Source organism: Vipera berus, assembly GCF_964194415.1.
Source record: "Vipera berus genome assembly, chromosome: 4".
NCBI classification, from domain to species: Eukaryota; Metazoa; Chordata; class Lepidosauria; order Squamata; family Viperidae; genus Vipera; species Vipera berus.
In genome coordinates this window covers 45,806,652-45,831,397 of record NC_138206.1, presented here as the reverse complement: position 1 = coordinate 45,831,397, position 24,746 = coordinate 45,806,652, and the positions used below count along the sequence as shown (strand labels likewise).

Here is a 24,746-nt window from a genome sequence, read left to right as displayed (position 1 = left end):
TTGCAAAGCTGCCCAGAGTCACTGACAGTGAGGGAGCAGCCATACAAATGTTCTTAAATTAATAAATAAATAAAACAAATTCCAATGTTGCATAAACTGAAACTTCCAAAAGTAGTCATTCTTTGTATGCATCACTATAATAAGATAAGATAATCTTTATTGTCATTTTTTTTACTGTGGGCACAATGGCACACATCAAAAATGAAATTTAGTTGCTTGCTCTCAAAGTGAAACACATACATGACACACACCTAAAACCTACTATATACAACATATGTATAGACCCACACCCCTACATATGCATAACAAATAAATATTAAATACTGTCCATCTTGAATATATAACGGAAGGAGGAAGCCTGAGAGTTCACAAGGTTAATGCTGTGTGGAATGAAACTATGGCTGAATCTGGATGTTCTGCTACGGATACCACATTTGTAATTTTTTGTATGTCTTGGACTATTTTAGAAATTAGAGTGAGTTTAATTCAAGCATCCATATGGGAACAAGCAATTAAAATAGATTTTCCCAATTTGGTTTCCTATAGATAAATTAGAGATACAGCTGCTATAATTTCTAACCATTTTAGTTTTGCTATCCCAGCTCACAGGAAGACACAACTTTAGTAAAGCTATTATGCTATGGCTAAGTCAAACTGCCATTCTATGTAAAACATGCATGCATACACACAGTCACACGCATCAAAGTTTTCTTACAAAATCTTATAATATATGCCTTATACATGTATTATTTATTCATGAAAAAAGTATTTCACCATTATCATACCTTATTATTTGTACCTGATTCATTGACTTATTCACTGTACTTGTACATGATTATAATCATAGAGTGTATAATGCTTCCATTTTTAAATTTTTTCTTAAAATCTTCAAAAATATTTTCAGTGAAATATATTTTTCACGTTACATCAATACTTACTTTCAATTTATTGTAAAACACAAGTAGTCATATTAAAAAAAGAAAATGTTATAAAACAAATAGAATGATATACCAAACCAAACTTCTACATGCAGTTATTGCAGTAAATGTCTCAAGTATGTCAAATCACACAAAACTCTCCTGGAATCTCTTTCACTCGGTGCATATTAGTGAGCTAATTAACATAATGATAATGATATTCAGTTTTCACTACAATATTGCATAGTTTTCTATGCTATGAGCAAAACATTACAGTTATAGCCTCCTAAGGATGCAAAATCACATCTAATTCTTGGGTTTTCCTTATAAATCTTATAAATGAAACACTAATCAGGGTATAATATTTCTACTGAATATTATAAGACCATTCTGCATTGAATATACATCTATCCAAAGTTTTCAATGTTTACAGTTTTCATGTTTAATATTTATTATCTGATCAAGCAAAGATTGAACCTTAACAAATAAAAAAATAACTAACTTTAGCCAATGAAAACACACATTCTGTAGTTTGTGAATTCATTATGACAAGATAAATATATTTTCAGATAAAAGACATGTAGATGTCATGTTTGAACAAAGGCCTAGCACCTTTTTCTTGGACATTTTAAAATATTTTTAAATAATATTTTTTAAAATGTAAATATAAAATATTGAAAATTACCCACACAATATACACAAACACAAAGAGAGGCAAACTCTAACAGCATTAGTGAGCATTCAGTCAACTGTAGGAGTTACAGCTTAACACAAAAGAACATTAAGGAGTTCAGTTATTTGCATTTGCTGGCATATTATCACAAAAGCCATGTTAATTAGTTCACAAAATATACTTCATAATGGGAGCTGTTACAGCAATAACATTTATTACATCTGGGATATCTAAGACATGAAGAATATATTTAAAATGTATAATTATTTGAGTGAAGCTTCTAATAAATGCACATAGGTTAATTGTTTTATGACTTTCCTGTGCTAGAAAAATGATGTGCCTCAAAGCCTGTCTCCTGAACAATTCCAGGAAAGCTAGAAGGAAATAATTAACAATTAGTTATTTGATGCTTCATGTACTGATTATAGTGGATATATGTATGTAATTTAGCACTGAACCTACCGTGGAAGGGCATGGACTTTTATTTTGACAAACAAAATAATCTCCTTTATACTAGACCTATGCTGGTTTGAAAGGTTATGTTCACCCAATAATGAAAACACTTTGTTTTCTCCTCAGCAATTCTGTAGCATTTTAAAGGGCCATTTTAGTTAGAAAATAGGCAAAGAACTAAAAAAAAAAAGGAAAACTACCTCAAGCATAGGAATCCAAGGCTGAAACAAAACCATTCCACATGACATCTCAGGTTTAATCTTCTAACCAAGGAAACCAACATAGCTACTGCTAAGGACTAAAGGATTGAATGCTAGGGTAGCAGTCTGTGAGAAAAATTCTCGACGATGGTGATCACCACTAAGAGTGCCAGATCAGCCTAGGGTAGGCTGTTGATGGGAGCTTTATAAGAAAAACTGAAATTGTAAACTGTTTCCTTAGACTATGTCCTACTTATAATTACCATCTGGTGTGGTACTTATAGGCTTTGGAACCATAGATAAAACCAGTGCATATACTTGCTGGACTGCCTTATTACTATCACTGTCTCCTGGTATGATTCTGGGTACAATGCAAGGTGCTGGTCTTTATGTAAAAAAGCCTGTATAACTCAGGGACTGGATATCAATGAGTCTGGTTATTCTTCATTAGTTCTGCTGACCTACACTAAAGACAACAAGAATGTTTGCTGAAGGGCCATACCTACTGAGACTATTATAGCCAAAACCATGCATTCTCTGCTGTGCTCATGTACACTGGGACAACTTTCCTCCTAGCAGTTCCGGAAGGCCTTGAATGTTGCAGGGCTTCCAGTGACAAACATATTATAAGTGCCGTATATACTTGAGTATAAGCCGACTCGAGTATAAGCCGAGACCCCCAATTTCACCCCAAAAAACTGGGAAAAGTTGTTGACTCGAGTATAAGCCGATCCGCCGTTCTGCAAGCCTCCGCCGCTGGCGGAGGCTGGATCCGCGCTCTGCAAGCCTCTGCCGCCAGCAGAGGCTCAATCCGCCATTTTGCAAGCCTGAATACACAGGAATACCCTGTGTGGCCGCGGCTCTCGGGGAAGCCCTGGCTGTCCGCTTCCTCGCTCCACGCTGCCATTCGGGGCCCGCGCGTTCCCTGGGCAAATCGCGGCGCCCAGCAGGCGAGAAAACACGCCCGCTCCAGTCGCCCCCCCTTCCCTCAGGAAACGCGAAGCAAGTGACCGCCCGGAGCTTACCGAGGACTTGCGCGCGGCCGAGGCTTCGGTGCTTCCAGGATCGCGCGCACCTCTCCCAAGCCGCCGCCGTCCGGAGACCTGCCGAAGTTTGGGGAGGTGCGCGCGCACCTCCCCAAACCTCCCCAAACGTCGGCAGGTCTCCGTTCCTCCGCGCAGACCTGCCGACGTTTGGGGAGGTTTGGGTGCCTCCCCAAACCTCCCCAAACGTCGGCAGGTCTCCGTTCCTCCGCGCAGACCTGCCGACGTTTGGGGAGGTTTGGGCGCCTCCCCAAACCTCCCCAAACGTCGGCAGGTCTCCGTTCCTCCTGCCGACGTTTGGGGAGGTTTGGGCGCCTCCCCAAACCTCCCCAGGTCTCCGTTCCTCCGCGCAGACCTGCCGACGTTTGGGGAGGTTTGGGTGCCTCCCCAAACCTCCCCAGGTCTCCGTTCCTCCGCGCAGACCTGCAGACGTTTGGGGAGGTTTGGGCGCCTCCCCAAACCTCCCCAGGTCTCCGTTCCTCCGCGCAGACCTGCCGACGTTTGGGGAGGTTTGGGCGCCTCCCCAAACGTCGGCAGGTATCCGTTCCTCCTGCTGACGTTTGGGGAGGTTTGGGCACTTCCCCAAACCTCCCCAGGTCTCCGTTCCTCCGCGCAGACCTGCCGACGTTTGGGGAGGTTTGGGCGCCTCCCCAAACGTCGGCAGGTCTCCGTTCCTCCTGCCGACGTTTGGGGAGGTTTGGGCGCCTCCCCAAACCTCCCCAGGTCTCCGTTCCTCCGCGCAGACCTGCCGACGTTTGGGGAGGTTTGGGCGCCTCCCCAAACGTCGGCAGGTCTCCGTTCCTCCTGCCGACGTTTGGGGAGGTTTGGGCACCTCCCCAAACCTCCCCAGGTCTCCGTTCCTCCGCGCAGACCTGCCGACGTTTGGGGAGGTTTGGGCGCCTCCCCAAACCTCCCCAAACGTCGGCAGGTCTCCGTTCCTCCTGCCGACGTTTGGGGATGTTTGGGCGCCTCCCCAAACCTCCCCAGGTCTCCGTTCCTCCGCGCAGACCTGCCGACGTTTGGGGAGGTTTGGGCGCCTCCCCAAACCTCCCCAGGTCTCCGTTCCTCTGCGCAGACCTGCCGACGTTTGGGGAGGTTTGGGCGCCTCCCCAAACCTCCCCAGGTCTCCGTTCCTCCGCGCAGACCTGCCGACGTTTGGGGAGGTTTGGGCGCCTCCCCAAACGTCGGCAGGTCTCCGTTCCTCCTGCCGACGTTTGGGGAGGTTTGGGCGCCTCCCCAAACCTCCCCAGGTCTCCGTTCCTCCGCGCAGACCTGCCGACGTTTGGGGAGGTTTGGGCGCCTCCCCAAACGTCGGCAGGTCTCCGTTCCTCCTGCCGACGTTTGGGGAGGTTTGGGCACCTCCCCAAACCTCCCCAGGTCTCCGTTCCTCCGCGCAGACCTGCCGACGTTTGGGGAGGTTTGGGCGCCTCCCCAAACCTCCCCAAACGTCGGCAGGTCTCCGTTCCTCCTGCCGACGTTTGGGGATGTTTGGGCGCCTCCCCAAACCTCCCCAGGTCTCCGTTCCTCCGCGCAGACCTGCCGACGTTTGGGGAGGTTTGGGCGCCTCCCCAAACCTCCCCAGGTCTCCGTTCCTCCGCGCAGACCTGCCGACGTTTGGGGAGGTTTGGGCGCCTCCCCAAACCTCCCCAGGTCTCCGTTCCTCCGCGCAGACCTGCCGACGTTTGGGGAGGTTTGGGCGCCTCCCCAAACCTCCCCAAACGTCGGCAGGTCTCCGTTCCTCCTGCCGACGTTTGGGGAGGTTTGGGCGCCTTCCCAAACCTCCCCAGGTCTCCGTTCCTCCACGCAGACCTGCCGACGTTTGGGAAGGTTTGGGCGCCTCCCCAAACGTTGGCAGGTCTGCGCGACGTTTGGGGAGGCGCCCAAACCTCCCCAAACGTCGGCAGGTCTGCGCGGAGGAACGGAGACCTGGGGAGGTTTGGGGAGGCGCCCAAACCTCCCCAAACGTCGGCAGGTCTGCGCGGAGGAACGGAGACCTGGGGAGGTTTGGGGAGGCGCCCAAACCTCCCCAAACGTCGGCAGGTCTGCGCGGAGGAACGGAGACCTGGGGAGGTTTGGGGAGGTGCCCAAACCTCCCCAAACGTCGGCAGGAGGAACTGAGACCTGGGGAGGTTTGGGGAGGCGCCCAAACATCCCCAAACGTCGGCAGGTCTGCGCGGAGGAACGGAGACCTCGGGAGGTTTGGGGAGGCGCCCAAACCTCCCCAAACGTCGGCAGGTCTGCACGGAGGAACGGAGACCTGGGGAGGTTTGGGGAGGCGCCCAAACCTCCCCAAACGTCGGCAGGAGGAACGGAGACCTGCCGAGGTTTGGGGAGGCGCCCAAACCTCCCCAAACGTCGGCAGGTCTCCGTTCCTCCGCGCCCTGCCTGCCTGCTTCTTTCCGCTGCGGAAAGAAGCAGGCAGGCAGGGCGCGGAGGAACGGAGACCTGCCGTTTGGGGAGGTTTGGGGAGGTGCGCGCGCACCTCCCCAAACCTCCCCAAACTTCGGCAGGTCTCGGACGGCGGTGGCTTGGGAGAGGTGCGCGCGATCCCGGAAGCACCAAAGCCTCGGCCGCGCACAAGTCCTCGGTAAGTTTTTTTGTTGACTGGAGTATAAGCCGAAGTGGAATTTTTCAGTTCAAAAAGTGGGCTGAAAAATTCGGCTTATACTCAAGTATATACGGTATGTTTATACTATAATTTGGTGTCTAGTCATGCCGGCCACATGACCACAGAGACGTCCTCGGACAAGCGCTGGCTCTTTGGCTTTGAAATGGAGATGAGCACCGGCCCCTAGAGTCGGAAACGACTAGCACGCATGTGCGGGGGAACCTTTACCTTTACCTCATACTATAATTTTAACTGTAATTATACACTGAATTTGTTTTGCTGTATTTTATTGCTTTTCTTTCTGCATTAGCTACAATTGCACCACTTAGAATTGGATGACTAAAGTGGTTTATAAGGTTTATAAATTCCTAAACAAATGAATACATTTGGTGACACTATAATAACAATGAGATTGCAAGTCAAAGCATGTAACTTTCAATAGAAAGGGAGTCCTTTGGATTCAAAGAAGACATGCTGTTGTGAAGTTCATTATGAGTACATAATGACAGCAATTACTATGTTAATAGCTACATAAATATGGGCCGAAAAGCAACTACAACACAGTAATAAAACAAAGAAAAAAACAGATTATTTATCAAAAGCAAGTTATATTTGTTCCTTATTCTGTACAGACAAAAGAGAACATGCCAATCTTCATTACACTATATAAATATTATATGTTCAACAAAGCACAGTGAATTAAAAATGGCTCACCTAACTGAATAAACTGTGGTTCACTCTTCACTCCAGCTCCAGCTCCAGTACTTGCTGCTACTTCAACACTGTATCTAATACCAGGAACTAGAGATGGAATTATTAGAGAAAATGTAGAACCATCCACTGTCTTATTTATATGGTACCGACTTTCATTTCCAAGGCACCAAACCTAGAAGGAATAAAACAACAATATTTTTCTTTATGGAACACAATGTGCCATATAGTATTTTCTGCTTTACATATAAAGATGAATTTGGCTATGTTAATACACATTTGTAAAGGCTGCTAACAAATTGATATAAATAGCAGTAAAATAAGTCAATAAAATAACTGGTTTATTTTAAAAACTGCATGAATTCTCCAACGTAACTACTGGAGCAAACTTCAGTAGTCCAGAAATGAAATAAAACAGTACATGCTTTCCTAGAACTCCTTGATATTAGAACTTTGGATGTTTACCACCTGATATTGAAGAGTTACCTCTCTAAAAATTGAAATAAACTCTAAAACAAATATGTTATCAAAATATGTAATATTTATTGATGTAAGCTGTAATCTCTTTTTAGAAATTATTTACAAAAGGATCACATAAAAATACCGTGTTTCCCTGGAAATAAGACCTATCCCAAGAATAAGCCCAAGCTTAATTTTTACGTCTGTGCCTAATATAATCCCTACCCCAAAAATAATCCCTAGTTAAGACCTCACCCACTCCGTCCCACAGTCTGTTTATACAAGGGGGAGGGGGGGCGACACGCTCATGTAAAAATCAAGCTAGGGTAGGGGTGGAGGAGTGGAGCTGTCCCATGTGCCCTGCACCTGCTTACCTCAGGACTGTCATAGCCAGGCTTCCCACACCCCGAAACCTGTTGCACTGCCACCTGACTTCTGCGGCCGCTTGTGCAGGAGGTCACATGGTGCGTTGCACCAGTGCCATTGCTCTCTGCAGTACACTGCATAGCACGTCATGCTGGTGCTGCTGCTCAAGGCAGAATGCTGCAGGTCACATTCTGCCAGTGCTGCCGCTTGTGGCAGGATGCCATGTTGCACCAGTGCACCCGCTCACGATGCACCAGGTGGCCTCCTGCCACAAGCATCCACAGAAGTCAGGTGGCAGAGCAACAGGTGTTGGGGCATGGGAGGTGACATTCCCTCAAAATAAGACCTAGTGCCTCTTTTGGAGGCAATATATATAACTGCAAATAATGCACATTTAATCAGTTGTTCAGCCTGCTTTAGAGACAATAAATTTTAATGCTATTTGGAAATGAAGTCTGAAGTAAAATTTTGCCCATTGCATCTGAAGAAGATCTATATACTGTATACAAATATTATTGAATTATTTTTGAAAAATTAGAACATTAAGACATCTCCACCATTTCAATGGAACATAATCAACAATACTAAGAATTGTTAATAGTGATCTACTAATACAAATAGCAGTGGTGTAAAAACTAAAGTGTTTGAGTTGAACTAAACTCCTGGTCACTTTATTGTTTTTTGGCAACAATACAAAAGTAGTTTTCTACTGACTTCTTAAGGGATGCTTTTCCACAACTTCCCAAATTATTGCCTTGAGATTTTCTGGTATTCTTCCATTTAAATACTAATAGAAGTACAACTCTACTATAATTTTTCAGCCAACTTTGTCTAGGTACTGTCAGTTGGTTGGGCTTGAAATATAAAGGTAATGATAAACAAATGCCCTCAACTTGACTCTTGTGAATTTTCTTGGCAACAGCAAAGAAATAATTTTTTATTGTTTTCACCCTGGGTGTTTTGCAGTCTTATAATCTACCATATAGTCCCAATTAATGCTGCCTACATATTAATCATTTAAATACTAAATACTAAATTTAAATACTAAATAGTAAATTTAAATGCTAAATACTAAGACTGAGCCTGCTTTGCTTCTGAACTTAGAAAAACTTAGCCAGTGCAGGATATCTTCAGCTAGGTAGACATCCTGGAATGTTAATTCTGTAGAATTGCTGTTATTTTAAAAGCTGGAGAAATGCCAAACAAAAGAACACAAATAATTCCTATTATAGTGTTTACAACTTTTAAAACTTAAAAACAAAAGAGGTAAATACAAAATAAACGTCCACTATGTTGAAAGTCATCCAACATAAATACGATTTGATTACATGGAATTTTATAAGAGAGATCAGTTCTCTGGGTATTTAATTTACTAGATGGTTATAAATGTGCTACAAGTAAAATTGCAAAATTGTACTGAAAAAATATAAAAGCTGATTGAAATTGTCCTATTGCACTGTGTATGTTTTCCAAGAGCTAAACTTGGAATCTCATCTGATCTAATTAGTCAGTCACAAGATGCATCCCTTAATTTCTCCTTTAAATATTTTTAATGGAATATAACTTAAACCAACCTTTCCCAACTGATAGTTTCTAAAATCCTAATTCTTCAAAAGCAGTACTTGAAAAATTGAAGATGAAAATTAAAAATTAAACACTTGAAATCATATTTTAAATTTTTCACTGACATTAATGACCATTTTAACAGCGTAAACAGTGAAGGGCAGCTCATAACTGGAAAATTAAATATTAAATCTATATTATCAATAGTGTGGAATGTTAAATAATCAACCCTAACCTAATACTGCTATATAATCTAGAACTAGATTTAGATTTTTTCCCTGTAAGAAACTATATAATATGATTTAATATTATGTCTCAAATTATTTACAAGATTGCAAGATTAAAGGTACGGTATATTTATTGGAATTCAGTTTTGAATAGCTCATTTTTCAGCCTTCACAGTCTTTTATTTCAATACCCTTTTACTTATAGCAGTGATTCTAAGTAACAAATATACACAATTTGTTACTATATAGTATAACCATTAATATTCTTTTAACATAAAATAATATAAATATATTGGGTGTTAAAATCCTTGTGAAGAATGTTACTCTAGAAATATGTTGATTTTTTTTACCACCAGATGGAGCTAAGTAACCACAAAAAAATTCTATATAAATAATTCCCAATAATTGGCCAAGTTACATCTATATATCACCTTGTATTCCTGAACCATTCCATTTTGTGTGTCCTCTGGGGGTGGCTGCCAAGTTACTACAATTGCAGTGCCATTTCCATCATTCTTGGTGACTGAAACACTTTGTGGAGGAGCACTTGGAGCTGGTTTTGGAAGAAACAAAGCAATGGAAAGGAAGGAAGAAAGAATTTAATTTTTTAAAAAATATTATTTTTGTATTTTTATGATATAGGGTCTTTTTTGTAAAATGAACCAAACATGATGAAGTCCAAATTGTTGCATAACTGAAAACTTAAAATGAAAAAAAAAAACAATTAATCATCCTCAGGTCTTGATAAATAAGGGAAAGATTTGAAAACCAAGAATCAATGGTGGACAACTTCTGAAGCTTCCTCAATTAACTGTCACCACAAATCATCAATAAATATATACTAAGGTGAGTTATGCAGTAAAAATATTATTCATCATATGTATGTATGTATGTATGTATGTACGTACGTAGGTACGTATGTATGTATGTATACTGGTCATTTGTATCTGCACTGAAAAAGTTTGTAATGGGCCTTTGAACTTAACCCAAGATATAGCAAAAAGAAACACAGGGCTACTTAGTAGCTGGGCTATTTGTCATCAATACAAGGAGAAAGATGAAAAAAGAAACTTCATAATGACCCTGAGTTAGAAATACTTAAAAAAAACTAAAGCAGTTATGCTACTACTTGCCTTCTTCCAAAGTTTTGGCAAATTTCACTTCACTATCAGCTCCTTGAAACTCATTAAAAAAAGGTCGAGCCTTAATTTCGTAGTTCACTCCTTTTTTGAGTTCAGGAATTACAATGCTGTTTTTTGTTGGTGTCCTCACTTCAAAAATCAACCATTCAGATTCCCCTTGAGATGAAGCTGTTGGCCTGTACAAAATTTTATATCCCTGAATATATTGGGATTGTTGGTCAACCTAACATTAAAGATAGAACACCCATATTAAATAGTAAACATATATAAACATATGTAACACCATATCACTGAGCATTATTTATATATTTAATTTCTCATGGTTATATGTTCAATATAGTGCATAAGTGTGAGTATTCTTCACCACCTTTTAAGAGTAAAGTTATTAAATTACCTTGCAAGTAAAAAGAGCACACACAAATCTTATTAAATAATGTCAGAATCTAATAGTACTCTACAATAATTTCAGAAAGCCCCATATTCATTTTACTTTTTCTACTAGTTCTCCACATTAGCAGATTCAGAACAGAATTTAAAGAGAAGTGACCTTCTCATATAAACGCAGAACTCAGCAAGTGTCACTTGGCTGATCTTGGAAGCTAAGCAGGTTCTAAAGTGGGATTCTGCCAGTGAATCCCAGGTATGCAGACTCGTCTGGCAAGTTGAAAAACAGAAGAGCAATGTCAGCTACTTAGGTATTATTTCCAAGAAGTCACTATGAATTAAATGTGACTTGAAGCAGATTTTGCTTTTATAAATCCAGAGCCATTTTTTGGGTAACTACGATTAAGTCAATACTTCTTAGCCTTAAACAATTTTCCAGAAATAATAAAACCCACAAGATATTTTGAAGACAAAAACAACAGAAATTAACACTACAAAGGAAAAGATGGATAATTATATAAAAAATAAAATGTATTTATTACTTACATTTTACAAGTATTTAAAATTCAAATTACTTTTAATTCTAACCACAAAGAACACAAAAGTATTACACAAAGAAAATAATCTATTTATAATTAGCGGTGATAAAAATACAGAATAAAATGAAAATGTGCTTTCAGCATAGCACTGAATCGAATGGTCAGAAATGGATAGCTTACCGGTGGAATATAAAAATAATTAATCCATCCCTGTGGTAGATTAATTTTAACTTTTACCCTTTGACTTCTGATTTACTGTGAAAAGTTGTCCTAACCAAAGTTCATTAAATATAATTTCAGAGTTACTAAGAATACTCAACTGTATTGCACATTAAGGTAATGAAGGGGGGAGTATCAGCAATACATCATTGCATTTTGTTATTCTTTGAGAGCTGTCTTTTTATTGGGCACTCCATGTTGTTGCTGTTAGTACTTACTGTCCAGTGAACTTCAATAGAAGAAGAAGAAAGAATTGTGGGATTATGGAGATGTAGGACAACATCACCCAGCTCTCTTTGTACTTGTTTGTGATCCACACCTGGATTTGTTGGTGGAACATCTGAAACAATTTTAACAAATTATGAGACATGTATGAAAAAGTGTTGAAAAACAAATCTGCATGTATTAGTACCAGAATTTTTTTACCTGTCTTTTAAATTATTTTTAGTTAAATTACATTAATTTTCATTTCTAATGGAGAAATAAGAATTAAAATCAGAATTAAATTAGAAAGGAAATGAAAAGAAGGGGGGGAACAAAACAAAACTATATACATTGTTTATAGTTAGAACAAAATTATTTACAAGTATCCAACAAAAAGAAGAATCGTACTGTCTAGATCAGGCATGTCAAACTGCCGGCCCACGCACGGGCTGGATGCATCATGATGAAACCGCGCCCTCCCTATTGCCGGCAATGGGGAAAAAGTCTTGATACGTCTTGCGATGTCACGTGACGTCGCGCGTTTGACATACCTGATCTAGATCACAACAGTTTAATATGATTTGAATAAGTAACAGAGATTAATTTGACTCTAATACTAAGATATTAAATAAGCAAACAAGATGGCTTACTTGGAATACTTGAAAAAGCATAAGATATAGGCATTACAATGTGTATGTGTGTGTATGTATGTATGTATGTAAATATAAAACCATCTGAATGGTATTCTAATTCCACAGTATTTAAGTGCTTTTTCTATTATGTCTATTAAAATATTTAAAAATCATTAAAATTATTAAAAATCCCCAAATATTTCAATAAAATTAAAACTTTACTGTCAATAAGGAATGTAATATTGTAATGGTATATTAAAAAAATGTTATATTTAAGTCTATGCATACGTTTAAATGTTAATATCATATACAATAAATAGTGTAAATGAATTATAAATGGTTAAAAGTACTGGCTAGTGAATGCAAACAAAAAAACACAACAACCCTTAACTTTCTTAATATGTACCTATATTATTTTGCTTTACATACACCCATACATGATATTCTGAACAGAGCTATATGTGCATTCAAATATGGGAATACAGATATCTGAATCATTAGGCAGGCAATAGTTCGAAAGCACGTAAAAATGCAAGTAGAAAAATAGGGACCACTGCGGTGGGAAGGTAACAGCGTTCCGTGCGCCTTTGGCGTCTAGTCATGCCGGCCACATGACCACGGAGACGTCCTCGGACAAGTGCTGGCTCTTCGGCTTTGAAACGGAGATGAGCACCGGCCCCTAGAGTCGGAAACGACTAGCATGCATGTGCGGGGGAACCTTTACCTTTATAAATCGAAGCAGGCAGTACTGGAGTTGTCCTAATCTGTTTGACGTCACATACAGATATTTATTATGTTATATTTGCTACTTGGATTGTACTGCACTGTACTGCCTCATATTATCTTGGCAATTGTACTATACAAGCTTTGTTTTACTTTTATCAGCATGTATTATGTGTTAGTGCTCCAAAAGTTTTTCTCTCTTCTGAAACTATGGAATAGTTTCTTCAGAGGGGAAAAATGTAGATTGTTGACTTACATTCTTTCATCTATGTGCATAAAACACAGCTTTATCAAGGTTTCTCCACACTGTATTAACTGACTAAAATTGAGTCATGTGATTTTTTTGATATCAACCCCCTCAGTATAATTATAGCTATATGTGTTTTACACAGAGATACACAGAGAGAGAGAGAGAGAGAGAGAGAGAGAGAGAGAGAGAGAGAGAGAGAGAGAGAGAGAGAGAGAGGGAGAGGAGAGATTTTACCTTGGGTTTTCACTGGGTCAGATATCTGACTGGGATCGCTAATTCCATATGCATTGGCTGCACGAATGAGGAACAGATAAATGGCATTTGGTTTCAGTCCTTTTACTGCAAATGTTTCTGTTTTCACATTTTCTGCTACAGTTTGCCAGCTGCTACCAGCTGCATGGCTAAGAAGACAGAATATATAAACCAAACAGGTTGGTGCATGCCTCTAATTTAACAGTCTTAAAAGAAACACAACTGGAACACATGAAAGGCATAATACCTGAAGGCATCTATTATATAAGAAGTTGGAGTTGCACCTGAATTCAAATTAGGTTTCCATGACAGGGTTACTGTATTTCTTCTGACATCAGTAATTTCAGGTTTTGATGGTGCACTAGGAATCAAATTAGGGTCAGTAGGTCGTGGTGGCTGAACTGGAATTCCAAATTCTAGAAAATGAAAACATTTATTACTAAGAGCTGACCTTGAATCTACTGGGGTCACATCACTATATTGATTTTATTACACAGAAACTATTAGCTTATATTTAAAGTTCTTTTCTGTTTTCATGAATCCTGATTAATTTACCTTGAACTTCAATGTAAGCACTCCATGATGCTTCACCACTTGAGGTTGAGGCAATACATGTGTACCGACCAGAATCCCCCAGCTGAAAAGTAAACAAGTTTTTGAAATAATAAGAGCTGAATCTATGGTCTTTCCTGTCCTAGTCTACTACATTAATCAATATAACACATTGACTTTCTTCAGATTTATATGTTACCTAATAAAAAAGAGGTTAAAATAAACATTTTACAAATTTTGTTAGAAAAAAGGCACTCATAAAAAACACACTGAACAAAGATTGAGAATGCTGATGAAACTAAGGTGATAGAATATAGTTATTTAACTATTCATAAATTTTAAAATCAGAGAGCAATTAAAAAAACAAGTTTTAAGTTACCTTTGCATAACGAATCTGTAGTGCCCCAGATTCCAATTGCTTGATTCGAGAATCCTGAGTAGAGATAAGGATGCCATCTTTCCTCCAGAGGATTATGGGCATGACAATGCCTGTAGCTACACAATTGAGTGTTAAAGTACCATCTACAGCTACAGTTTGATTGACAGGGCCCTGTCGAATGACAGGGGGAGGACGGTCTACAATCACTGGCAGAAGAAAAAGAAGAAATTATGTTCACAAGTTGAAACACCTTTGAAATTATTTAAGCAACAGCAAATTTCCAAAGGAGATGGGCAGTTAAGAAATATGAAATATAAATAAATACATAAAATTACTTTGAGATTAAAATATTATGAAATATTATCTGGTACCATTATTAATTTTTGCCACCATTAAAATGATAATAGTAATAGTAATTATATAATAATAATAATAATAATAATAATAATAATAATAATAATAATAATAATAATAATAATAATAATAATAGGATATTTTTACATTGTAAAACTAAGCACAAAAACTTTGTGACTTTTTCCATTTTAGATAAAGAACTGAAAAGATAAATGCATTTCTTCTTACTTATTTACATAGTATAACAAAATATTAAATTCTAATTGAAATATGAAATGCTATGGTATATGAAATTGGGATAACTCCTCTGCATGTTGGATAAGCAAAAATCATTAATATTTCTTGAGCGCAAAAGCTGTTGATTTCCAGTTTTGCAAATATATTATTTAGCACACAAGCGTAGATGCAGAATTATCAACTTTTACTCCCAAACTATTGCTACATTATTAGCAATTAAACATAAACTTACCATCAGTTACCTCTAAGTATGCTTTTGTTGTGATGCTGCCTGCAACATTCAAAGTCTGGCAGATATAATATCCAACATCAGATCTCTGGACATTTGTAATTGTAAGATCACCCGTCTGAGAGACTGAAAATCGGTTGGAAGACTGAGGGGGTTGGTAGGAGAACAGTAAGTTCTAGAATATAAGGACATATAAAAAAGTTGCAGGTATTGAATGTATTAGTAGACCCAAATATGGTAAGGCTATGGTAATCTTGGCTGATCTTGAAAAATAAAGTTAAGTCATCCGGAAATACCAGAGCTATAGGCTACATTGGAAAGTTGATAAAACATCCCAGAAAAAGGAACAGAAAAACTATGATTGCACTATTGTCAGAAAAACTACAGATGAAACTTGAAAAATAAGAATATCGTGCAAAAGTTCATTTATTTCAGTAATGCAACTTAAAAGGGGAAACTAATATATGAGATACTCATTACATGCAAAGCAATAGTTCAAGCCGTGATTTGTCATAATTGTGATGATTATGGCATACAGCTCATGAAAACCCCAAATCCACAATCTCAGAAAATTAGAATATTACATGCAATCAATAAAACAAGGAGTGTACATAGAACAATATCGGACCTCTGAAAAGTATAAGTATGCATATGTACTCAGTACTTGGTTTGGGCCCCTTTTGCAGCAATTACTGTCTCAATGCGGCATGGCATGGAAGTATCAGCCTGTGGCACTGCTGAGGTGTTATGGAAGACCAGGATGCTTCAATAGCGGCCTTTAGCTCTTCTGCATTGTTTGGTCTCATGTCTCTCATCTTTCTCTTGGCAATGCCCCATAGATTCTCTATGGGGTTCAGGTCAGGCGAGTTTGCTGACCAATCAAGCACAGTAATCCCATGGTCATTGAACCAGGTTTTGGTGCTTTTGACAGTGTGGGCAGGTGCCAGGTCCTGCTGCAAAATGAAGTCAGCATCCCCATAAAGCTCGTCTGTGGAAGGAAGCATGAAGTGCTCCAAAATCTCCTGGTAGACGGCTGCGTTGACCCTGGACTTAATGAAGCACAGTGGACCAACACCAGCAGATGACATGGCTCCCCAAATTAACACAGACTGTGGAAACTTCACACTGGACTTCAAGCATCTTGCAGTGTGTGCCTCTCCATTCTTCCTCGAGACTCTGGGTCCTTGGTTTCCAAATGAGATGCAAAAGTTGCTCTCATCAGAAAAGAGGACTTTGGACCACTGAGCAACAGACCAGGTCTGTTTTTCTTTAGCTGCGGTCATCCCTGCTGCTTGTGCACCTTTTTCTTCCACACTTTTCCCTTCCACGTAACTTTCTATTAATGTGCTTTGATACAGCACTTTGGGAACATCCAACTTCTTTTGCAATTACCTTTTGAGGCTTTCCCTCCTTATGGAGGGTGTCAATGATGGTTTTCTGCACAACTGTCAGGTCAGCAGTCTTCCTCATGATTGTGATTCCTACTGAACCAGACTGAGAGACCATTTAAAGGCTCAGGAACCCTTTGCAAGTGTTATGGCTTAATTAGCTGATTAGAGTGGGACACTTTGAGCCTAGAATATTGCACCTTTTCACAATATTCTAATTTTCTGAGATTGTGGATTTGGGGTTTTCATGAGCTGTACGCCATAATCATCACAATTATGACAAATCACGGCTTGAACTATCTTGCTTTGCATGTAATGAGTCTATGTCATATATTTTGTTGTTGTTGTTAGTTGCGAAGTCGTGTCCGACCCATCGCGACCCTATGGACAACGTTCCTCCAGGCCTTCCTGTCCTCATGTCATATATTAGTTTCCCCTTTTAAGTTGCATTACTGAAATAAATGAACTTTTGCACGATATTCTAATTTTTCGAGTTTCACCTGTACATAAGTATGCCCTATAGTTGTCAGAGGTCAAGCATGACTTCAGAGAGACCTGTCTTAATAAAATTCATATGTTATTGCATAGAGCTGAAGTTTCAGGTATGACGTTTTGTGGCACTACTAAGGACCAGGAGACGCTATAGTATTTTTGCATATACATTATTTTTTTCTTTTTAGACAAATTGATAGAAGACCTGGGTATGTATGCGTGATTATGAGTGTATAATATTCATGAATCTGAATAATTGATGCAAAAGACATGGAAAGGAAACAACTTATCCTTGGTTTCTGTTGGAGACATAGAACATGCTGGCTTGCCAATATAGCAAGACATTTATTATTTCTGCATTCCAATACAATACAATGTCCATATATAAACACAGAAAAATAATAGGATGTCTATAACCAGAATTCTTCCACCATTTTCAATTATGTTGTACTAAAACTGTTGCACTGTTGAAAGAGAATAGTGAGATTGTTTTTCAATAGTCAATGAATATTTCGTTGCTGAATAATCAACAATTTATTATTTAGATTGATCAGGAATCTACAGATTATTTTCCCCCCTTAGCAGGGATTCAGTCATAAGATTGGTTTCGTATTGAAATTTGTTTAATGTTTTTATTCATTAATAATTTACATTATGTAATTGCAGTTTATTTTACCTGGCTTCCTTCTCTTCGCCAAAATATTGCTGGTTGAGGATTCCCAGTTGCTTCACACTGGAAAGTGACAGTTCTACCTAATGTAGCTACTTGATCTCGAGGTTTGACAACGAAATGAGGTGGCTCTGAGGGAGAAATGAAGTCATACCACAATTATGCATTACTAACATGGTTTAATTAATTTTTAGCTGTTTCAGAAATTGACATTAAAGTTCCATATGGAAACTGAAATGTATGTATGCAATTTGAACATATGTTGTTCAATCTTGTTGGTGCTAGGCCATGTTCAGAATTATTTTATCAGAAACAGCAAGTAAAAAATGACATACAACACAATCAACTTGGCTGTTTCTTTTTTGCCTCTGTCGTATGTTTTTAATTGCCTGCTTTGGTAAATGTTAAAAAAGATAACTCCTCTTCTTTTTTCCCCTCTCCAGCCATGTTAACACAAAGAGTTGCTGCTATGCTCAATAAGAAAAGCAGCTGAAAATTTAATGGAGCTTAATAAATGAAACCCAAACACACACAAATCTCTGGTTACAAAACTAGTGGGTGGGTGAAGGCTTCAGCAATGTAGAGAAATAATCAAACTTTAATGGAGATAAACAATAAAATGGGTTAGACATTTAAAAAGAAGGCTGCCTTATATCTTGCAGGTTAGCTTCTAACGACTTTTTTTTTTATGATGAAGATTGTGTTCCACTTCAATAATGGTTCACTAACAAATGAAGGTTAAAACTAACATATTCTTGCTATAGTTTATAAAATTTGATTAACGTTGTATTTTATAACCTTTCTGCAGACTCCAAAAATTGTTTCCTATGAGGATTTTTGCCAAAGAACGCGGAGAATTTCTATCATTTAAAAATCTTTCATAACAGGTTTGAATTTGATGTAGAAATGGATATCCAAATATTTTTGAATTTAACTCATAGACTTAAAAGTGCTGCTGTTTAAATTGTAGCCATTTGTGTGTGTGTGTGTGTGTGTGTGTGTGTAATTAGTGAAAATGAATGAAATTAAAGCTATAGTGAAGCAGACTAAATTGTTGATTTACTTAGTCAACATCTTCAAACAAAACGTGCATGTAAATTAAGCAAATTTGAAACATCTGTTCATCTTCGTATTATAAATACTGCCAGTATTGTCCAAACTGTTTTATTTATACAAATGGTCACTACATGGAATGGTAAACAGAATGTCAAAAACTATGTTGGTTTCATTAAGTTACGGCAGTTAAGTATATTAATGTAACTGACCTGGAATAAAGAATAAATAAATAAGAAACAGCCTTTTTAAAATAAAATGTTCTGCGGGAGAGAAAAGTATCAAAATGAAATAAAAGGAAACCAAAAGGAAAGGGGAAAAAAAGTTTAAACTTTTTTTTCCATCTGAAAGAAATGCTTCGACTCTCTCCCCCTTCTTTCTCTATTGAGAATTACATCAACATTGCACTCCATCCCCCAGATTAACCTATGGCATCAAAGGCTTGAAACCTAGGTCTGCTCTTGGGCTTTGTGTATTTATGAAGCTCCTGGGTTTTTCTTTTTCTTTTTTTGTTCCATTTGGATGCTCTTTAGTCTGGGCTAAGTTTTGTTGTTAGGTTTTAATTGCTTTTAACTGTATATTTTGATGGTCTTAGTCACTCAGTGCTTTGGGAGTGGACAGGCATAATAATTTTAAGCAAGAATAGAAATAATGAGATTGGCAGAACAAATTTCATCTTCCATCTCCTTCCTGGATTCTCTTGAAATTATTCCAGATTTGACATAGTTTGGGGAAGTGCCATTACATTCAATCACGTTTCATGCACATTAGCAGTAGATTCAGAATTCAGAATGACACATGAAGGGCTACAAATGTGGCAACATAGTGATTATATCTGGGTTTGGAAACTAAGCGGGGTCAGGTTAGTATCTGGATGGAAACTAGTCAGGGTTAAAAATTAGCTGAAAAAGTAAAAATAAAACAAAGCAAAACTCTTGAAGAAGTTCCTTACGTCTGTATTCTGTATTGCTTCCAATAATCTACACAAACGTATCACAGAAGCCAACAGAAGTCTAAGCCAATTTGAAATACTTCTTAGTCTCATTACAAGAATGTTACACATAGTAATATGTTATAGTGACATATCAACATTTGTTTCTTTAGAATTTTCAGAGTACTGATTATTTTTAAAAACATTTTAAAAATAATTTTTCCTAACAGCATATACAAATGCAAATATTAAAGAATAGGAAAGGAGCTAAATATTTTTTAAAGGTAAAGGTAAAGGTTCCCCCGCACATGCGTGCTAATCGTTTCCAACTCTAGGGGCCGGTGCTCATCTCCGTTTCAAAGCCGAAGAGCCAGCGCTTGTCCGAGGACATCTCTGTGGTCATGTGGCCGGCATGACTAGACGCCAAAGGCGCATGGAACGCTGTTACCTTCCCACCGTAGTGGTCCCTATTTTTCTACTTGCATTTTTACATGCTTTCGAACTGCTAGGTTGGCAGAAGCTGGGACGAGTAACAGGCGCTCACTCTGTTACCCGGCACTCAGGATTCGACCCGCCAAACTGCCGACATTATTTTATGTGATATACATAGCTTTTCAAGACTCATTAACATTATGCAGTTAAACTGAAATGTGATCTACAAGTGAAGGTAACCTGTTTGACTATCATTTTATAAATGATTTTTTTAAAAATACAAACATTTCAAAGAAGCAACTTAAAAACCAACCAACCAACCAACCAGTCTGCTCTACTTTTCCTGCAAAACTTCCATGTTGTTGTTATTATTTATTATTATTATTATGGTAGATTTGAGTTGTAGTTTTTCTGATTCGTATTCTGAGTCTTGGTATCAATGCAGATGGTGTGTGTTGGTGTGTGTATGTACGTGTGTACCCATAAAAGTATCATACTACTATAAATATTTACTAGAACTATAAATTAGATCTCCAACACTGATATTACCAAAAGTTTCCTCAAAATTATGGCAATATTACAGTAGTAATATAAGATCCCATAAGATATAAGAAATCTAACTGGTACAAATAACAAGTACTTCTGGTTTTGTGTGATGACTGATATGAAGGAATTTAGTGTATATAGAATTTAACAACATGGTTGAGTGCCTACTCAATGAAAAAAGTCAAATTAAACTAATCTTTACAGATGGCTACCCAGATTATATTTAAAAACAAACAACAATTTGAAACCTATTTCCTATTTCTAACTGTAGTATGATTGATTTTCCTCCTAATATTTAAGAGTTTTAATTCAGAACAACTATTGTCAGTCCGCCTTTAGCTCTTCTTCCATTTTGTTCTTATAATCTGCACTTTTACACATTTTCTCCAAAACAACTTTTGATGAAGAACTTCATATTAGTTCCAACTTCTACAGTTTGTGTTGTATCATTTTATGCACTATGGTAGATTTGTTTTGTTTCTCTAAGCAATGATCAAGAGAATGCAGGTTTCCCCCCTTCTTAAAATTATGAGAACAGCAAATACAACTTGAAAACTTTTCTGGTTTTTTAAAAAATTAATCTAACAAAAATCATTTTAGTAAAAGAATAAACTTCTGTGAGGTACAGCCCATTTCATTTGCTATATGGAGTAGCTCAATTAATGCAGAATTTAAATTGGGGTAAGGTGAGCAAGAAGGGAGAGGAAGACTGGTTTTGCAGATAAAAGTTGCATATGAAACAGATTACAAGTACCGTAGCAGTTAATAATAGTGATGAGGTCTTTTTTAAAAAATATGTTTTAAAAATATATATATTAACAGCTCAATTGTGCTATTAAAATTTGCTTTCTCCAAACTGTCTAACTTAAAGTCTATAATAAAATATCATGGGACACTGAAATCCCTTGATAATACTATGTCTTCATTTTGAGTCCTGATAGAAACCTATTGCAGTTAATATTTAGGCAAAATTTGTCCTGTTTGACCTACATAGAGGGCATAAGAACACTGCTGGTAAATGAAGGCATGTATTATAGAATCTATACATGTATTATATGTAATCATGTACTAGTGAAAACATATGTCAAAAGTGTGTTTAATCTTGTAGGTGTAGTTGTTGGGGCCTCTGATTGTAGTGTTGATATAACTGTGGGGGGAAAGTACATGGAGGTTGTGTTTGTTGCAGGGTTGGTTTGTATATTAGCATGTTTTTCCCAATGTATTTTACAGTGTCATGTCCAGTATGTGGCTGTATCTTATTAATAATGCAGTTACAGAACACAGAGTAAGAGTTGGAAGAGATCTTGGAGGTTTTCTAGTCCAATCCCCTGCTCAAGTCTGAGGACCTCTAGTATATCATTCCAGATAAATGGCTGTCCAATCTCTTCTTAAAAGCTTCCAGGGATGGAGCACCCACTACTTCTGTAAGCAAGCCATTCCAGTGCTTAATTGTTCTCACTGATCGGAAATTTCTCCTTAATTCTAGGTTGAATCTCTCTTTGTTAAGCTTCCATCTGTTATTTGAATGAGCAGTTCTGCTGTAATGTTTTATGCTCTGTCCGTTTCTTCCCTAAGAATTCATCTGATTTTACTAATTTGTCACTGGGTAGCTAGTTCAGTCTTCTAAATGCATCATATAATTCCATCAGTTTAGCACATATGTCAATTGATTGTATCATGGGTTTCAGACAAATTGTGATGTGAAGCATATGCATATACACACTTTACTTGTTATAGCAAATGCTGAAGAAGGTGAATGAGTTTTTATCTCAGTATTTTTAATTTAATTTATTCATCTATTATATAACAAATTTATGTACATGTATATATACACACAAGAATAGAATAAAATTCAAAATGTAACAATTTTTATAAATCTCATCAAACTCAAGAGTCTCTATCTTTTTTCATTTAGGATTGTAATCTAAAATAAATACTACTTATTGAAATAATAATAATAATAATAATAATAATAATAATAATAATAATAATAATAATAATAATAATAATAATAATAATAATAATAATGTTGGAAGGAACCTTAGAGGTCATCTAGTCCAACCCCCCTGCTCAGGTAGGAAACCCTATACCATTACAGACATGTGGCTGTCCAGTCTCTTCTTAAAAACTTCCAGTGTTGGAGTATTCACCGCTTCTGGAGGCAGGTTGTTCCACTGGTTAATTGTTCTAACTGTCAGAACATTTCTCCTTAGTTCTAGGTTGCTTCTCTCCTTGATTAGTTTCCATCCATTGCTTCTTGTCCTGCCTTCAGTAATATATTGTCTTGTCTACTCATTTAACTTTATAGTTAAATAGCTTTTATAGTATAGTTTGCATGTTATAATAAGGAAATTACTAGGATGAAAAGTATCCTCCTATAGCCTTGCATCCCTGCGTAGCCATTGCAAATGAATGGGAAATAGTTTAAGGCTTGCTTCTAGGAGAGGGGATAATAAACCAATGTTGGTAAGATCACCAGAAGGACTTTTCTAAGGCATAAAAGTGGCTTCATTGAGAAAGAATAAATGGGAAACTATTCATTTGTAAACTTTTAAGTTATGTTAGAAGCCAACACAATAACCATCTTTTCTCACCAATTTGATACTGGGATAATAATTTTCATTTGTTTCTGGATAAAGTAGTAAATGAATCAACATAGTTAATCAGTTGAAGTCAGTGATTCGGGTTAGATTGCTCTTAATGATGCTTGTAAGTTAAATAATGCAAGAGTTTTCATCTGCTGAATAACTGAATCTGAAGAATAAAATGTATTTCTGTAAAAATAGAACGATTATTTTACATGTGGAACCTTTCATTATTTTTAGAATTGGTGAATATTCAAAAAGATGTATATTTTGGGATTTGCTGGAGCAAAATAAAATCATACATATGTTAAAATTAAATAAAAACTTATAAATAAAAATGTAACAATGCAATAATTAAAGTAAAATAAAAGTAAGCAAGCCATTACCTTAGATGCTTGCCACAAAAATTACCACACTTCACGTAGAATGTGCCTTTTGTGGTCTGTCCAGGCAATACAAGTGAAGGTTGGAGGATGATTTGTTGGCAGATATGGAAAGGTATAGATAGAGAAGGGGAGAGATGATCCAGTCACAGGAATAACGGTGATTAAGATGGCCAATAAAATTTCAACTTACCAGATACAACTAAAACAAAAGGAAGGAAAGGAAAAACAAAAACAGGAAACAAAGAATAAATCAACTCAAACATGAAATGAAACAAAATAAAATGAATGTGCTTTTAAATCACTCGGAGTATTTATTTAGAAAAGCACCATATAAATAATAAACAATTAAATTCTAATTTATATATAAATACTTAAATATGCAAGATGTAATTTATAAAAATGCAACATTCAAGGTTTACAAGAAACACCACGAACGGATGACACTTCTTAGCTTTAGAGAATGCTTACATTTATGGCTAGGAAATATGAAGCATGAAAAATGAAGGACAGGCAAAAAATCTACTTTAGTGTGAAAAGTATCTATACTTCTAATAAACAAGTGATAGGATTCTATGCAGGTATCTCACAATTTTAAATTTTATTTTTAAAATATGATATATAAGAAAGAAAAAAACAACTACAAGTATATTATTATATATAAAGGTAAAGGTAAAGGTTCCCCCGCACATGCGTGCTAGTCGTTTCCAACTCTAGGGGCCGGTGCTCATCTCCGTTTCAAAGCCGAAGAGCCAGCGCTTGTCCAAGGACGTCTCCGTGGTCATGTGGCCGGCATGACTAGACGCCAAAGGCGCACGGAACGCTGTTACCTTCCCACCGTAGTGGTCCCTATTTTTCTACTTGCATTTTTACGTGCTTTCGAACTGCTAGGTTGGCAGAAGCTGGGACGAGTAACAGGTGCTCACTCTGTTACACGGCACTCGGGATTC

At 37.9% G+C, this 24,746-nt stretch overlaps 1 protein-coding gene across 1 annotated transcript in view; it reads right to left on the bottom strand.

Moving 5' to 3' along the window:
• ROBO1 (roundabout guidance receptor 1) overlaps positions 1-24,746 on the bottom strand; it is a 257,295-nt gene that overhangs the window by 43,769 nt on the left and 188,780 nt on the right. Inside the window, exons 7-16 of the mRNA XM_081326225.1 lie at positions 17,873-17,997; positions 15,320-15,491; positions 14,497-14,702; positions 14,121-14,202; positions 13,813-13,981; positions 13,548-13,714; positions 11,723-11,844; positions 10,354-10,585; positions 9,652-9,773; positions 6,609-6,780 (exon numbers count right to left, since the gene is read on the bottom strand). Coding sequence (XP_081182351.1) covers positions 6,609-6,780; positions 9,652-9,773; positions 10,354-10,585; positions 11,723-11,844; positions 13,548-13,714; positions 13,813-13,981; positions 14,121-14,202; positions 14,497-14,702; positions 15,320-15,491; positions 17,873-17,997 — 1,569 coding nt within the window. The remainder of the gene's footprint in view (positions 1-6,608; positions 6,781-9,651; positions 9,774-10,353; positions 10,586-11,722; positions 11,845-13,547; positions 13,715-13,812; positions 13,982-14,120; positions 14,203-14,496; positions 14,703-15,319; positions 15,492-17,872; positions 17,998-24,746) is intronic.